This window comes from Triticum urartu, chromosome 7 (assembly GCF_003073215.2).
Source record: "Triticum urartu cultivar G1812 chromosome 7, Tu2.1, whole genome shotgun sequence".
Lineage (NCBI taxonomy): Eukaryota > Viridiplantae > Streptophyta > Magnoliopsida > Poales > Poaceae > Triticum > Triticum urartu.
The window spans coordinates 171,413,571-171,429,496 of NC_053028.1; the positions used below are offsets into that span (position 1 = coordinate 171,413,571).

A 15,926-nucleotide genomic window follows, 5' to 3' on the forward strand; every position below is an offset into this window, starting at 1 on the left:
TTCTTATCATTTTAAGCGCTCCACCAAGATGTGTGTGACATGGAAGAGTAACCCATGACTCTAACTCCTTGTGCATTTGCAGTCAAAAGCAAATTTTAAATATGCACAAATTTAGGGGGAGCTCTTACTTATCACATACTTCTCAAAGCGACGATATATTTCATGCTTATTATCATTTGTCGAAGCTTTGATCTATATGTTGTCATAAATTACCAAAAAGGGGGAGATTGAAAGTGCAACTATCCCTAGGTGGTTTTGGTAATTCATAACAACATATAGCTCATTGAGCTAATGCTATTCCAAGATAATTATTTCAGGAAAGCTCAATGATTGGCATGGCATGGATGTGAAAGTGGAACCCTCAAAATGCTAAGGACAAAGGATTGGCTCAAGCTCAAAAGCTCAAGACTCTTCATTTTATATTTTAGTGATCCAAGATCACATTGAGTCTTTAGGAAGAGCCAATACTATCAAGGAGGGATGAGGTGTTGCTTAATGAGCCTCTTGCTTCATGTGCTTAGTGATATGCTCCAAAACCCTCAACTACTTTCCCATATCCACATATGACCTAAACCCTAAGCCAAACTCGGTCCTACCGATTCTTCCTATCCGGCGCCACCGAGTTTTCACTTGGCATTAGCCACTGCCAAACCCTAGCAATTCGGTCCTACCGATAGGGATCTCGGTCTCACCGAGATGGGGTTGCAAACTCTCTGTTTCCCTTTCGTAACTTTTCGGTCTCACCGAAAGAGCGAATCGGTCCCACCGAGATTGCAATGTAAATTCAGTGTTTCCCCTTTGTAACTTTTGGTCTCACCGAAAGAGCAAATCGGTCCCACCGAGTTTGCCTGACCAACTCTCTGGTTAGCTAATTACCAAATTCGGTCTCACCAAGTTTGTGTAATCGGTCTCACCGAGATTACGTTATGCCCAAACCCTAACCCATCGGTCCTACCGAGTTGCATGTCAGTCCCACCGAAAATCTCTAACGGTCACTAGGTTTACATTTTCGATCCGACCGAGTTTGTTGATTCGGTCCCACCGATATTGGAAAACTGTGTGTAACGGTTGGATTTTGTGTGGAGGCTATATATACCCCTCCACCTCCTCTTCATTCGTGGAGAGAGCCATCAGAACACATACACCATTCCAACTCATATGTTCTGAGAGAGAACCACCTACTCATGTGTTGAGACCAAGATATTCCATTCCTACCATATGAATCTTGATCTCTAGCCTTCCCAAGTTGCTTTCCACTCAAATCTTCTTTCCACCAAATCCAAATCCTATGAGAGAGAGTTGAGTGTTGGGGAGACTATCATTTGAAGCACAAGAGCAAGGAGTTCATTACCTACACACCATTTGTTACTTCTTGGAGAGTGGTGTCTCCTAGATTGGCTAGGTGTCACTTGGGAGCCTCCGACAAGATTGTGGAGTTGAACCAAGGAGTTTGTAAGGGCAAGGAGATCGCCTACTTCGTGAAGATCTACCGCTAGTGAGGCAAGTCCTGTGTGGGCGATGGCCATGGTGGGATAGACAAGGTTGCTTCTTCGTGGACCCTTCGTGGGTGGAGCCCTCCGTGGACTCGCGCAACCGTTACCCTCCGTGGGTTGAAGTCTCCATCAACGTGGATGTACGATAGCACCACCTATCGGAACCATGACAAAAACATCTGTGTCTCCAATTGCGTTTGAATCCTCCAAACCCTTCCCTTTACATTCTTGCAAGTTGCATGCTTTACTTTCCGCTGCTCATATACTCTTTTGCATGCTTGCTTGAATTGTGTGGAGATTGCTTGACTTGTGCTAAGATAGCTAAAATCTGCCAAGAACTAAAATTGGGAAAAGGCTAGATTTTTATTTGGTCAAGTAGTCTAATCACCCCCCCTCTAGACATACTTTCGATCCTACACACCGGCGTGACACCTTGATCTCCATCGTAGCATCGTTGTCGTCTCGCCAATCTTATGCTTCCACGAGTATCGCTACCGCTTAGTGATAAAGTAAAGCATTACAGCGCGATTGCATTGCATACAATAAAGTGACAACCATATGGCTCCTGCCAGTTGCCGATAACTCGGTTACAAAACATGATCATCTCATACAATTAAATTTAGCATCATGTCTTGACCATATCACATCACAACATGCCCTGCAAAAACAAGTTAGACGTCCTCTACTTTGTTGTTGCAAGTTTTACGTGGCTGCTACGGGCTTAAGCAAGAACCGCTCTTACCTACGCATCAAAACCACAATGAAAGTTTGTCAAGTTGGTGCTGTTTTAACCTTCGCAAGGACCGGGCGTAGCCACACTTGGTTCAACTAAAGTTGGAGAAACTGACACCAGCCAGCCACCTGTGTGCAAAGCACGTCGGTAGAACCAGTCTCGCGTAAGCGTACGCGTAATGTCGGTCTGGGCCGCTTCATCAATCTGCCAAGAACTAAAATTGGGAAAAGGCTAGATTTTTATTTGGTCAAGTAGTCTAATCACCCCCCCTCTAGACATACTTTCGATCCTACACACCGGCGTGACACCTTGATCTCCATCGTAGCATCGTTGTCGTCTCGCCAATCTTATGCTTCCACGAGTATCGCTACCGCTTAGTGATAAAGTAAAGCATTACAGCGCGATTGCATTGCATACAATAAAGTGACAACCATATGGCTCCTGCCAGTTGCCGATAACTCGGTTACAAAACATGATCATCTCATACAATTAAATTTAGCATCATGTCTTGACCATATCACATCACAACATGCCCTGCAAAAACAAGTTAGACGTCCTCTACTTTGTTGTTGCAAGTTTTACGTGGCTGCTACGGGCTTAAGCAAGAACCGCTCTTACCTACGCATCAAAACCACAATGAAAGTTTGTCAAGTTGGTGCTGTTTTAACCTTCGCAAGGACCGGGCGTAGCCACACTTGGTTCAACTAAAGTTGGAGAAACTGACACCAGCCAGCCACCTGTGTGCAAAGCACGTCGGTAGAACCAGTCTCGCGTAAGCGTACGCGTAATGTCGGTCTGGGCCGCTTCATCCAACAATCCCGCCGAACCAAAGTATGACATGCTGGTAAGCAGTATGACTTATATCGCCCACAACTCACTTGTGTTCTACTCGTGCACAACATCAACGCATAAAACCTAGGCTCGGATGCCACTGTCGGGGAACGTAGTAATTTCAAAAAATTTCCTACGCACACGCAAGATCATGGTGATGCATAGCAACGAGAGGGGAGAGTGTTGTCTACGTACCCTCGTAGACCGTTCGCGGAAGCGTTATATCAATGCGGTTGATGTAGTCGTACGTCTTCACGTCTGACCGATCCAAGTACCGAAAGCACGACACCTCCGAGTTCTGCACACGTTCGGCTCGGTGACGTCCTCGCCTTCTCAATCCAGCAAGAGGGGCGAAGTAGTAGATGAGTTCCGGCAGCACGACGGCGTGGTGACGGTGTTAGTGAAGAACAATCTCCGCAGGGCTTCGCCTAAGCACTACGAAAACTATGACGGAGGATAAACTAGAGGGGACGGGATTGCCTGCACACGGCTTCGTGTTTCTTAATGTCTCCTTGGTGCTAGCCCTACCCCTCTATTTATATGTTTAGACCTGGTGTCGAAACTTGGAGTAAAAGCCTCCTCAAAGTCGGTTTCACCCGAAAGGCAAGAGTCCTTCTCGGACTCCAGGGCTAGACGCCAGGGTTCCCGGCGTCTACCCCCTAGACGCCAGGGTTCCTGGCGTCTAGCCTCTGGTCTCTGCAAAACTTCCTTTTGCACTTTCCAAAAGCCTCGTGGGCTTTCCCCTTTGGCCCAGATAAAGTGTTCTCATGCCCAAACATTTCGGGAAACATCCGGAACCCCTTCCAGTGAATTCTGGAACCCTTCCGGAGATCAAACACTACTATCCACATATCAATCTTTACTTCCGGACCATTCTGAAGTTCCTCGTCATATCTGTGATCTCATCCAAAACTCCGAACAACATTCGGTCACCAACATACATAACTCATAGTACTATATCGTCAACGAACGTTAAGTGTGCGGACCTTACGGGTTCGAGAACTATGTAGACATGACTGAGACACCTCTCTTGTCAATAACCAATAGCGGGACCTGGATGCCCATATTGGCTCCTACATATTCTACGAAGATCTTTATCAGTCAGACCGCATAACAACATACGTTGTTCCCTTTGTCATCGGTATGTTACTTGCCCGAGATTCGATCGTCGGTATCTCAATACTATCTCGTTACCGTCAAGTCTCTTTACTCGTTCCGTAATACATCATCCCGCAACTAACTCATTAGTTGCAATGCTTGCAAGGCTTATAGTGATGTGCATTACCGAGTGGGCCCAGAGATACCTCTCCGACAATCGGAGTGACAAATCCTAATCTCAAAATACGCCAACCCAACAAGTACCTTCAGAGACACATGTAGAGCACCTTTATAATCACCCAGTTACGTTATGACGTTTGGTAGCACACAAAGTGTTCCTCCGGTAAACGGGAGTTGCATAATCTCATAGTCATAGGAACATGTATAAGTCATTAAGAAAGCAATAGCAACAAACTAAACGATCAAGTGCTAAGCTAACGGAATGGGTCAAGTCAATCACATCATTCTCCTAATGATGTGATCCCGTTAATCAAATGACAACTCATGTCTATGGTTAGGAAACATAACCATCTTTGATCAACGAGCTAGTCAAGTAGAGGCATACTAGTGACACTCTGTTTGTCTATGTATTCACACATGTATTATGTTTCCAGTTAATACAATTCTAGCATGAATAATAAACATTTATCATGATATAAGGAAATAAATAATAACTTTATTATTGCCTCTAGGGCATATTCCCTTCACGATGGGGGTTGAGTGGCACAGGGACAGGGAAGGGGGAACAGCTGGGCCGGTCGGCGAAGGGGGGCAATGGGGGCAGTGGGTGGCGACGGGCATGGGGAAGATAGGGTGAGTGGTGGGGGCGAAGGATGGCAATGGGAGTTTATATACCCGCGAATGGGCGTGCCCCGACAGAAAACTACGGCGGGTTTGCCCCGTCCGGGTGGGAAACGGGCGTGAAACGCGACGGCGGCCATTAATTGGCCCTTGTCTTGGTGTAAAAGCCCCTGCGGCATTGGCAGGGGCGGAAGCAGCGGCCGTACAGACGAAAACGCCATTGATCGAGATGCGCGTGGGAGGAAGAGGCCAAGATGAAACTACCCTCCCGTGTGACCGGTTGCGGTATGGCGGGCGCTTCATATCAATGTCCCCCAGCCTCCAAATATGGAGGCTCGGCTCGATTTTGAGCGAGCTCCATGAATTATGTGGGCCAAGGGGCATATGGCGGCTTTGCTAGAGTGGCCTTTTCAGCCAAAATTGCCGTATCGGCAGTTATTATGCTGATCGGCCTGATATAGCACTTTTAGAGTTCGAAAATGCATAGGAGCTCTCGGATGCTATGCACCCTATATGAATAGTAAAATAAAAAAAATACTAGGAAAATAAAAAAATCTGAAATTTCGGGGTATCAAACCTGGTCGTTCATTCTACTCATGTATGAAGTTCCGCGACGAAATGGCATCCATGTATTCTTAGTGAAGAAAATACAGTCCGACATACGATTCATTCAAACAGTTTCTTTTATATAATTTTTTAGTTTTTTTTTTGCTGAAAATACCATGGACGTCATTTCTTCACGAAACTTCACATGGGAGTAGAATGGTTGATCAGGTTTGACACCCAAAAATTTCAGATTTTTTTATTTTTCCTAGCGTTTTTTATTATTTTACTATTTATATAGGGTGCATGGCACCCGAAAGCTCCTAATCCGTGTCGTTGCTCTAATATAGCACATATATGCAGTATATTTTTTCTCTTTCTAAAAGGATGCCAATGGACATAATTTTTCCAAATAAATTGCGAGTGCGCATAGTATTCCCACATGTACGTATGCGAATTGATTCTTTTTAGGGGCTACTTTTTAAATGCACTTCTTTTTCTGGACCAGGAGCAAACCATAAGGTCTGATTTATTCCGTTGCTAGACATCTGTCTTGCCTTTTGGTCCCTGATCTTAGAACATTTCTCGTCGTCAACGTAACGTTACATGCTCTCTTTGTGTATTGTTTTGCAGTGCACTTGTACTGATATTCTTTTTTTTTTTGAGGATACTTGTACTGATATTCTACGTGTACAAGATATCAAACGGAGGCAAAGAGGTTTACTTCCCAGTGAGTGCCGAGTGAGCCTGATGGATCTCGTATCTCCAGTCTTCTGGTGTAGATGTTGCCTCTACGAATGCCAAATGCCCAAATAGTAACTGTGAAGCAAACCATATCTGTTGTTGCCTATTTTATTCTTGTGAGACAAATATTGGATTATATCCTGAAACATAGTATATGGCTGACATGAAAAGCCATGATACAGAACTCTGCAATTGTGTGGTACATAGTATATATCGGCCTCTTGGCCTGTCTCCAGCTACATTTTCATTCATCTCTCTAGTCTATAATGCAATGCTGTAATGGGACCAACCGACCATGATACGGATATTGCTGTGAGGTTTGGTCATGATCAAGGAGGGGTTCTGCGCTCGATTTCGATGGGCAGGCCGCGCGGCGGCGACGGCATGGGGTCCCTCACGAAGGTGTTCTCCTTGCAGCAGAGCTTCCACCTGAACTGCCTCACCAGGTGGTGCATCGTCACCAGCGTCTCGATCCTGGAAAACTCTATCCCGGGGCATATCCTCGGGCCGCCGCCAAAGGCGACAAAGGAGCACGGTGGCGCTGCCGACGCCGTTTGGTTCTCGAACCGGGACGGGTCGAACTTGGTCGGCTCCTGAAAGATGCTCGCGTTCATGTGGGTCACGTTTGCCGTCCAGAACACCTGAGGTTTATACTTATTACATCAGGTTTATGAGCAGGCAAAGTTGCTGATGCTTTCTACGGTTGCTACGAATTGTGCTAGGCGGCAAAAGTTAGTAAGTGACCTGCCATCCTTTTGGGATGGAGTAGCCGTCGAACTCCACGTCCTCGAGTGCCCTTCTGAAGTTGCCGAACACTGGAGGGACGATGCGGAGTGTCTCCTGCGCGACCCGCCACGTGAACTTCATCTTCGTCAGGTCTTCCCAGGTGAGAGCCTCTCCATCGCCTTTGTTCCTGGCAATCTCTTCATGCTCTGTGTCACGAAACACACACATCATGACCCTGGGCCCTGGCAGGTTGGCACTTGTTGCCGATTGTCGTGCATACCGATACATTGTGGAATACTAATGGTTCTGGTTCACTGCTCACTTGCCTTGGACCATGGCGGCGAGGGTGGCGTCATCGTTGGCAAGGTGGCGGACCATGAACGTCATGAGGATGGACGACGTGTCGTGGCCGGCGATGAGGGCAACCATGGCGTTGTCGACGATCTCCTCGTCGGTCAGCAGCCGCTCTCCATGGTCGTCCCTCAGGCTGAGCAGGCAGGTGATGAGGTCGTTGTTCCGCGACGCCGCCTTACCGTGCTCCAGCTGCTTCGCCTTCTTCTCCCGCGTGATCCCCTCCAGCACCCGGCGGGCTCTGCCGCTAGCCTTGAGGCTCCGGCTGAAGGCCGTGAACGGCAGGTTCGCCGGGATGGCCCACATGCCCTCGATCATGCGCACGAAGTCGCCGGCCAGGGCGTCCCGCACGCCGCCTCTCTCGAGCCCGAAGAGCAGCGCGGAGATGATGTCGAACGTCAGCCGCTTCATCAGCGGCAGCACCGTCACGGTGGCGCGGCCGGCCCAGTTCTCCTCGAGGTGGCGCCGCACCTCGCCGTCGATCCTGCCCACGTACATCTTGAGCATGTCCGGCCTCAGGAACTCAAGAAGAGCGCCGCGGACGCGCCGGTGGTCGGCGCCGTGGAGGTCCAGGATGCTGTTCTCTCCGAGTATGCGCTGCACGGACCGGGGCTGCCGCGTGGAGAGCGCGCTGCTGAAGAACATGAACTTGTTGGCCGCCGGTCCAGCCAGGAGCACCGTCGGTGTGCCGAACAGTGACAGCTTCGACACGGGCCCGTACCTGTCGATCCTATCCTGTATCCACCGGCTGCCGCCGTCGCCGCGCATGGCCCGGAGGAGGCTGAGGCTCTGGCCGATCACCGGCAGGCCGAGGGAGCCCGGCGGCAGGTTGGCCGGCTGAGCTTTCTTGGCTCTGGCGAGGAGGTGGATGGCAATGGATGAGGCGGTGACAACCAGTGCCACGACTACGGCCAAGTAATCCATTGGGAGCGATCGGTGTTAAGATGATACTTCAACCTGAAGCTGGAACTGCAGACGAACTTCGGAACATATATATATACGTAGGAGAGCATGAGCGTGTTACTTCAACCTGAACCTGGTTAGACGAATTAAGAATTATGCATCGGAGATTTCAAAGAAGAAAGAATCTTGCATTGCCAACGAGCTTCAAAGCGCTGAAATGCCCTCTCGGTAGAAGACGAAAAAGGTATGTACTCTTATGTAGTTTTGATTGATCTGCTTGCCCGTAAATTTGATGTAGCCTTGTTCCCGCCCATATTCCACACACAAAAAAACAAAGAAAAACATGTCGCTTTACTATTTTCTGTCACTGTCGCTCTAGAGCCGACAGCCACCAATGCATAAGCATGCATGTCTCCTTGCCAATATGACATCTCGCCACGAATGCTCCGACCTCGTCGGGAAACGGCAACCAAGGCGCCTGGGAGCATCTATCATAACTCATTTTCGTGTATTCTTTTCATCCAAATATATAGGCCTGGGAGCATCTATCATCATAGTCGTCAAATTTGGCCTCATATACTTCCTCCGAAGTTTTTTTACTCAGTGCATAACTTCTCACACGCATACCAAGAAAAGAGTGGATCTGTTAAGGGTCTGTTTGGTTTCAAATAAGTCACCAACTTATAAGTCAAAAAATAAAAAAAGTGACTTAAAGGGTGTTTGTTTCCAGTGACTTATTGGTTTAGGGACTTAAAAAAGTCCCTATAAGTCCCATCTAAACCAAACAAGAGGGACTTATAGGGACTTAAAATGGGCATTTGGGACTTATGAAATAAGACTCTTAAGGAGGGACTTATAGGGACTTATAGTTGTAATATGGTCTTATAGAGACTTATAAGTCTCAGAAACCAAACAGGTAGGGACTTTTTAGGGACTTAAGACTTATAAGTTGGGACTAAAAAAAGTCTTAGGACTTATGAACCAAACATGGCCTTATTTTGCCCAACAGACCCAACTTATAAGTCGCCCCAATTTATAAGTCATAAGTTGCTCCACCCAAACTTAAAACTTATAAGTCATCCCCTTTTGCGTGGGTCCCACCAATTTTTCATAAAAAAACAAGACGAGAAGGTGTTGTCAGGTGACTTATAAGTCAGGTGACAACCAAACAGGCATGACTTATAAGTCACTGGTTTTAAGTCACCTGACTTATAAGTCAGGTGACTTATTGGAATCAAATAGGCCCTAAGAGGGTGCTTGGATGTGTTTTAGTCCCATGACTAAAAGTAGTGGGACTAAAACTTGCTAGCCTCATCCATGCTTGGATCCAAATACTAAAAAGACTAAAATCAAGTTATTGAGCATTTATTATCCTTCAAACCCTCCAATTCAAAACTCACATGTGTTAAAGAAGAGGAATTAAATGAGGAGAGAGAGGGCTAATACATATTTTAGTAGGTTTCCTATGACTAAAAATTTTTAGGCTCAAGACTAGTCCTAGCCTCTCTTTAGTCAAGGGTGCTTGGAACTTTAGCCTCTAAAAAACAGACTAAAAATAGTCCCTTGAATCCAAGCACCCTCTAATTCTGGACCAATATGCCCCTGCTTTTGCGTGGGATAGAACGCTGGCTGTTATTAATTGCATGCAGCTGATTGGCCCTTTCTATCAAATCGGCAGAAAAACAGCCTTGCATGCACGCATGCACTCCTCGATTCCAGCACTGTAATTAACCCACACATATGACTGGTTGCATGGGAGGTGGGTGACGAGGGCAGAGTAGGAAAGCATGGAGAAAAAAGAGGTACGCACAGAGCATTGAGGAAAAAAATCAACAAAAGTTATGCGCAGAGTATTTAGGATCAGAGGGAGTACGTCCGAGAACGCGTCCACGGACAGCATGGGCACATCCCTCATATGCCCTTGTCCACCGTCATCTTCTTCATTTTTCATCCCCAAATTCATACAAAACCATGCAACATCGATTACATAGAAACAATATCATAAATAAAACATAGAGGACGCATCAAACAATCAAAAGATTAACATAGTTCAGCGCCAGACAACCTAAAGATCAACATAGTTCACCGTCAGACAACCAAAAGATCACGCTAGCCGGACAGGAACGTTCTACTAGAAATATACACGAATTTAAAGGACGGGATGTGAATTCACCGGCGCGGGGCCTTGCTCTTCCTCTTGTCATCCCTGAGTTTGTCCGTAGAACATGCATGGCAAAGACCGTGTAGAGGTCGTCGGCCAGGGGCCATATCAGAAGCTGCCATCGGAGCTGGCAGTGGAGGTGGATGAGGTGTATAGGGCAGCCCGGCGAAAGACCTGGCGTCGCAGGCCTGCTCCGCGGAGAGGCTTCTGTATCACCTGCAGCCCGCTCGGACGCGTCGATGCTCTCCCACAACACCTTCGCATTCTTACGGCAGTGGGCGGCCGTCTGCGCAAAGTTCAACAGTCGGGGCATGATCTCACGTAGGACCTGGTGATCGTCGTCAAGGAAGACAGGCGGGCGATGGGAGCGGAGCCGCACCGGCTAGATTCAACTGCCTTAAATCATGTTACTTCCAAAGTGCACACAACCATCCACCCGGCACAATGAGCACACAACCGTCCATGGAGCTTTAAAATCTAAGTGTCAGGGCACCTGATTAGGCGACCCCACCTGTAAGCAACCAAGGCCAGGGTGGTGCACATCCAACCCTTACACGCAAGCCAAATGTGCGAATGCAAGGCGATGAGTGGGTGACACTTTGTGCTGATTATCTTTGCTTCACTAACACTTGCACTATAATCACACCATCGCTATATCTATAATAAGTTTTCAGGCCAAGAAGCGGAGGGCTATCTAGCCATACCAATTGTAATTGAACCAAAACCTTTTCGTTATTTTGGTTTAAACAACTGAGTTCCTTGTGCTTTGGATTTCTCTCTATGTTGCTCGAGGATGATCAAGTTTAAGCTTGGGAGAGTTAGTGAGTGATATTTTTACACTCATTTCAACTTTGCTTAAACCGAATTATTTCATTAAAAGAGATATATTCGCTCTGATATTGCCACTAACGACTAATGAATGTAAAGCATTCCACAAATCCTCTCTTTGATATTTTTTTCCACGGGAAATGGGCTAAAAAGGGAAGAAATCACATGGGACAAAGGGAAGGAAGGAAAGTGGAGAAGAAATAAATCACCAGGAGGCATCAGAAGGCCACCAGAACCGAAGACGGCATTCCATGCGACCGCACGTGCTCGCATGGGCGGTCGTTTGGCATGGAAACCGAGGCAGGTCATCAACGTGAATAACTTTTATAAAGGGGACCACGTCGAAATGTCAACAAAAAGAGAGATAGAGGAGCATCGAGCACAACCAGAACCTGTTCATCATCTTCAGGCACAAACCCTAGCTGCCGCCATTTTCACCTCCATAGCCATCTCCACCACCATAGTGCTCTCTCATCTAGTTCATACTTGTAATTATGCAGGGCACAGAGCATCCATTGTAAGACATATTGTAATCAATCAATCCCAAGATGTGTTCTTCGATGTTTTCTTCTCGCGATCTGGTTTCCATGTCTGAGTATTTTGATAGGGTATGGGGTGAGGCATGAGCCTTGCAACCCCAGGTGTTTGGTGAAGGGATCAATGAAAGTCTTTGACATAACGTCTCGTATGTGTGAAATAAAATTGTTTCGTAAAGTATCTCTTGTCTTGTCCGCGATCTTCATCCCTGCAGGTACCCAGGATCATGGAGATTGAGCACCGGTGAGGCTAGGAGCAAGGGGACCATGAAGTGTTATACGAAACACCGGTTACAGTAAGGTTTAGTAGGGTAACATGGATCATATCCCTGGGGATTCATGAGGTGCGGTCATTAAAAGCCCAAAGCTCCTGTATGAATATTTATAATCTTAATTATCGGGGCAACCCCGTGAGACGGATAGGGCCTTCGGTAGGACAACTAATTATTGATGCAGGACTCGTGTCGGTCAAGATGTTATTTGGACACATCCCCCACTCCGATACGAAGGAAGCACCTCTTGATGGGTGACTTCCTGAGCACAAACTAATATCATTTTTTTATCTCAACACCAATACATGGTTGTAAGCATTAAGCCTCATCCCCGTACCTTATTTTTATTATAAATGTTTGAATCACAATTTGCTTGTTGATCCGGTCAAAAGCTGGATTTGACACTTTGGCAAAATCTTGCTAGAGACCATTGTTTCAAAGGAATCTTCCTCTCATGGGTTCGATACCCAGGGTCACCTCTGGGGAAATAGGTGTGGGATACTGTAAGTGCATCTAGTGCCACCCCTAGTTGGTTTTGGAGTATTGACGACAAACCTAGTTGAGGGACTATGTGTTTGTGAGAATTGCAGGAAAACACAGGTAGAAGTCCCTCATTGATTCGGTTTACTACCAGAGATGACCCCTAAAAATGAATGAAGACATTGAAGTCAAAGGTGGTATATGAAGATATTTCACATTGAAGACTATGACAACAGAAGACACGTTATGAAGCCTATGGAACTCGAAGACTTAGATCTTTCGTAGTTCTTTTTATTTTTGTTGAGTCATAGGAACCACCGTACTGTTAAGTGGGGTCCAGGAGAACAAGTCAGAATGACTTAAGTGATGCCTAAATCAAAAACCTATGTCTTCGAGTGAAGACAATGAGAGCAAATCTTGTCCAGAGCCGGACAAGTCAGCTTTGCTTGTAGCCCAAGTAAAGTTGCCATGAGAGTTCGAAATCTGACCGTTGAGATACGTGTCAGTTCCTTAGTGACCCAGGGTCATTTTGGACAAATCAGGTCGGGTTGCCAAGTGGCTATAAATAGCCCACCCCCACAACCATAAACGGTTGGCTGCTCAGATTTCAGTGCATGGCTTTTGTCGTTTGAGAGCAACCCACCTCGAAGCCTTTGAGAGAAAATTCCTAGTGAGGAGAAAAGCCCTAACCACCCAGAGCCAGAGTAAATTGGGCATCACTTAAGTCTTCTTGTCTGTGTGATCTGAAGACTTATTACACTTGAGGACTGTGAATCCTCCAGACGGTTAGGCGTCGCGTTCAGAGCATCCAAGAGACATTGTGGATTGCCAGTGAACGAAGTCTGTGAAGGTTTGGGAGTCTACCTTGAAGACTTACCAGAGTGATTGGGCGAGGACTAAGTGACCTTAGCTCAAGGAGATTACGGTGAGGACCTGGTGTCCTGAACTGTGTGTTCAGGACTGGGTGTCCGGGACTGTGTGTCCTAAGGTTTAAATACCTAGCCGCTCCAACCAGACGTACAGTTGTCACAGCAACTGGAACTGGTCCAACATATCATTGTCTTCAACGAGTCACTGGTTTCATCTTCACTTCCTTCTCTTGCTGTTACTCATTGTGAAGTCATTGCGTGCTTGCTTTATCATTTGTCTTCACAACGTGAATGCATGATCTGTTTGGCTTCATAACTTCTTCCTACTTGATCCTTATTACACTGAAGCTGTTTGTCACTGTGCTTTCACTCTATTGAATACATGACCATGGCTGGCCTAGTGTAATCTAACTTCCGCTGCATAGTAATAGGCATAATCTTCACTGTTTGTCTTCATAACTCCCAAGTTTTGAAGACTTTCATAAAAATCGCCTATTCACCCCCCTCTAGTCGATATAACGCACTTTCAATTGGTATCAGAGCAAGGTGCTCCCTTGTTCTGTGTGATTCGATTTAACCACCTGGAGTTTTAGCTATGTTGACTGCAGGGATAATCAAAGTCTCCGCTGCGTGCCCCGTCTTTGATGGAACTGAATATCCCTACTGGAAGAATAAGATGCGCATGCATCTTGAAGCCATTGACGTCGACCTATGGTATGTCGTCGAGAACGGCGTTCCCAAGGCTGGAGAAGGTGTCACTGCTGCTGATGTCAAGAAATTCATTCAACTGGACTCTACTGCCAAGAACATCATCTGTGGTCATCTGACCAAAGGACAGTATGGCCGTGTGAGTGCCTTGAAGACATCCAAACTGGTCTGGGACTGGCTCTCCAAGGTCAATGAAGGCATCTCAACCCAGAGAGATCAACGAATCTGTGTCCTTCGCAATCTCTTCAACTGCTTCAAGCGAAATGACAATGAGAATGTCCAGCACACATTTGATAGACTCACTGACATCACAAATGAGCTTCAAGCCCTCGGCGCCACTGAAATCACCAAACATGAAATCGTCAAAACGCTGCTGAGATCACTTGATAGTTCGTTTGACATCCTGGCCCTGATGATTCAAGAACGTCCTGATTTCAAGACACTCGATCCGTCTGACATACTTGAGAGGCTCAACATACACGAGTTTCAGCTTTCTGAGAAAAGAGATATCTATGGTCCAAACTATGGGCGAACTCGCGCCTTGAAGGCAAAAGCTGTCTCCTCATCTGAAGAAGAATCTGACTGTAGTTCTGATGATCCTGAAGACATTGGAAGAGAACTTGCAATGCTAGTGAAGAAGTTCCAAAAATTCACCAAGAATAAAGGCTTCAGAAAATCTTCACGATCAAGCTCAAGGAATGATGAAGCTTCTGCTCATGACTACAAGAAGAAAACATGTCACAAGTGCAAGAAAACTGGACACTTCATCTCTGAGTGTCCACAGTGGGACAATGAGAACAGAAGGAAGAAGAAGAGCAAGGAATATGATTCTGACGACAAGAAGAAGAAGATATACTCAAAGTCTTCTTCCAAGTCTTCATCAAAGTCTTCATCACACAAGAAGAGCTCATCTGGCAAGGCACGTGCGTTTGTTGGAAAGGAGATGGATTCAGAGGAGGAGTCCGCATCTGAGGAGGCAGAGGTGGAGTCTGAGGAGGAGTCTGATTCTGGCATTGCGAGTCTGGCTACAGCATACGTCGCCAAGTCCATCTTCAACACTGAAGACAATGACTGCATCACCGACACCAACGCAAATGACAAGAACGACTCCACTCCTACCTACTGCTTCATGGCACGCGGTGCCAAGGTAAACACACGCACTACTCGCTATGAAACATCTAGTGACGATGACTCTGAATGTGATTCAAAACCTAGCCACAAAACACTTGCTAAAATTGCAACTGAACAACAGAAAGCTATGGAACATATTCAAAAACTGTTAGACAGAAGCGATGATCTGTTGGGTGCTGAAATGCCTCGATCTGAATCCTTAATTGAAGACATAAAAAACCTTCACGTTAAGTATCAGGAACTTGAAGATCGTCATGATACTCTCTCAACAACTCATGAAAAGCTTTCCTATGATTATCTTCAAAGGAAGCAAGAACTTGAGAAATTGAGGGTGGCTCATGAAGATCTTCAAAAGGAAAACGAGTCACTTCGCTCCGAACAGATCAGTCCCGCTCAGGAAGGATTTGAACCACCATGTCTTAAATGCATTGAGCGTGATAATGCTAATTCTGTTGCTGAATGTTCCACTTCTACTGCTGTTGCAATATCTTCAACTGTTGACGTGGTAACTAACCCCTCTGCTGAGGATACCACTGCTATTGCTGATGAGAATGCTATGTTGAAGACATTGCTTGAAACAGGGATGTACAAAAGTCTTAAAGGACATCAGACACTATGTGATGTCCTCAAGAAGCAGATCCTGAATCGAAACCCTAGGAAAGAGGGTGTTGGATTTGTGAGGAAAATCAATGCAGATGGCTCTTACTGGAAACCTGAG

At 46.3% G+C, this 15,926-nt stretch overlaps 1 protein-coding gene across 1 annotated transcript; it reads right to left on the bottom strand.

Annotated features, from left to right (window-relative positions):
- Positions 1 to 6,572: 6,572 nt before the first annotated feature.
- Positions 6,573 to 8,244, bottom strand: LOC125519674 (cytochrome P450 716B1-like). The gene is made up of 3 exons (XM_048684404.1): positions 7,296 to 8,244; positions 6,988 to 7,175; positions 6,573 to 6,884 (listed from the first exon to the last, which is right to left on the bottom strand). The coding sequence occupies exons 1-3, from the start codon at positions 8,242 to 8,244 to the stop codon at positions 6,573 to 6,575; spliced, it is 1,449 nt and encodes a 482-aa protein (XP_048540361.1).
- Positions 8,245 to 15,926: the final 7,682 nt, after the last annotated feature.

Bases quoted from the DNA above. Each gene is read 5' to 3' on its own strand.
- LOC125519674 (XM_048684404.1), bottom strand. From the start codon at position 8,244: ATGGATTACTTGGCCGTAGTCGTGGCACTGGTTGTCACCGCCTCATCC. The intron at 7,176-7,295 runs GCAAGTGAGCAG...TTCGTGACACAG, and splicing joins CCTCGCCGCCATGGTCCAAG to AGCATGAAGAGATTGCCAGG. The intron at 6,885-6,987 runs GTCACTTACTAA...TATAAACCTCAG, and splicing joins CCATCCCAAAAGGATGGCAG to GTGTTCTGGACGGCAAACGT.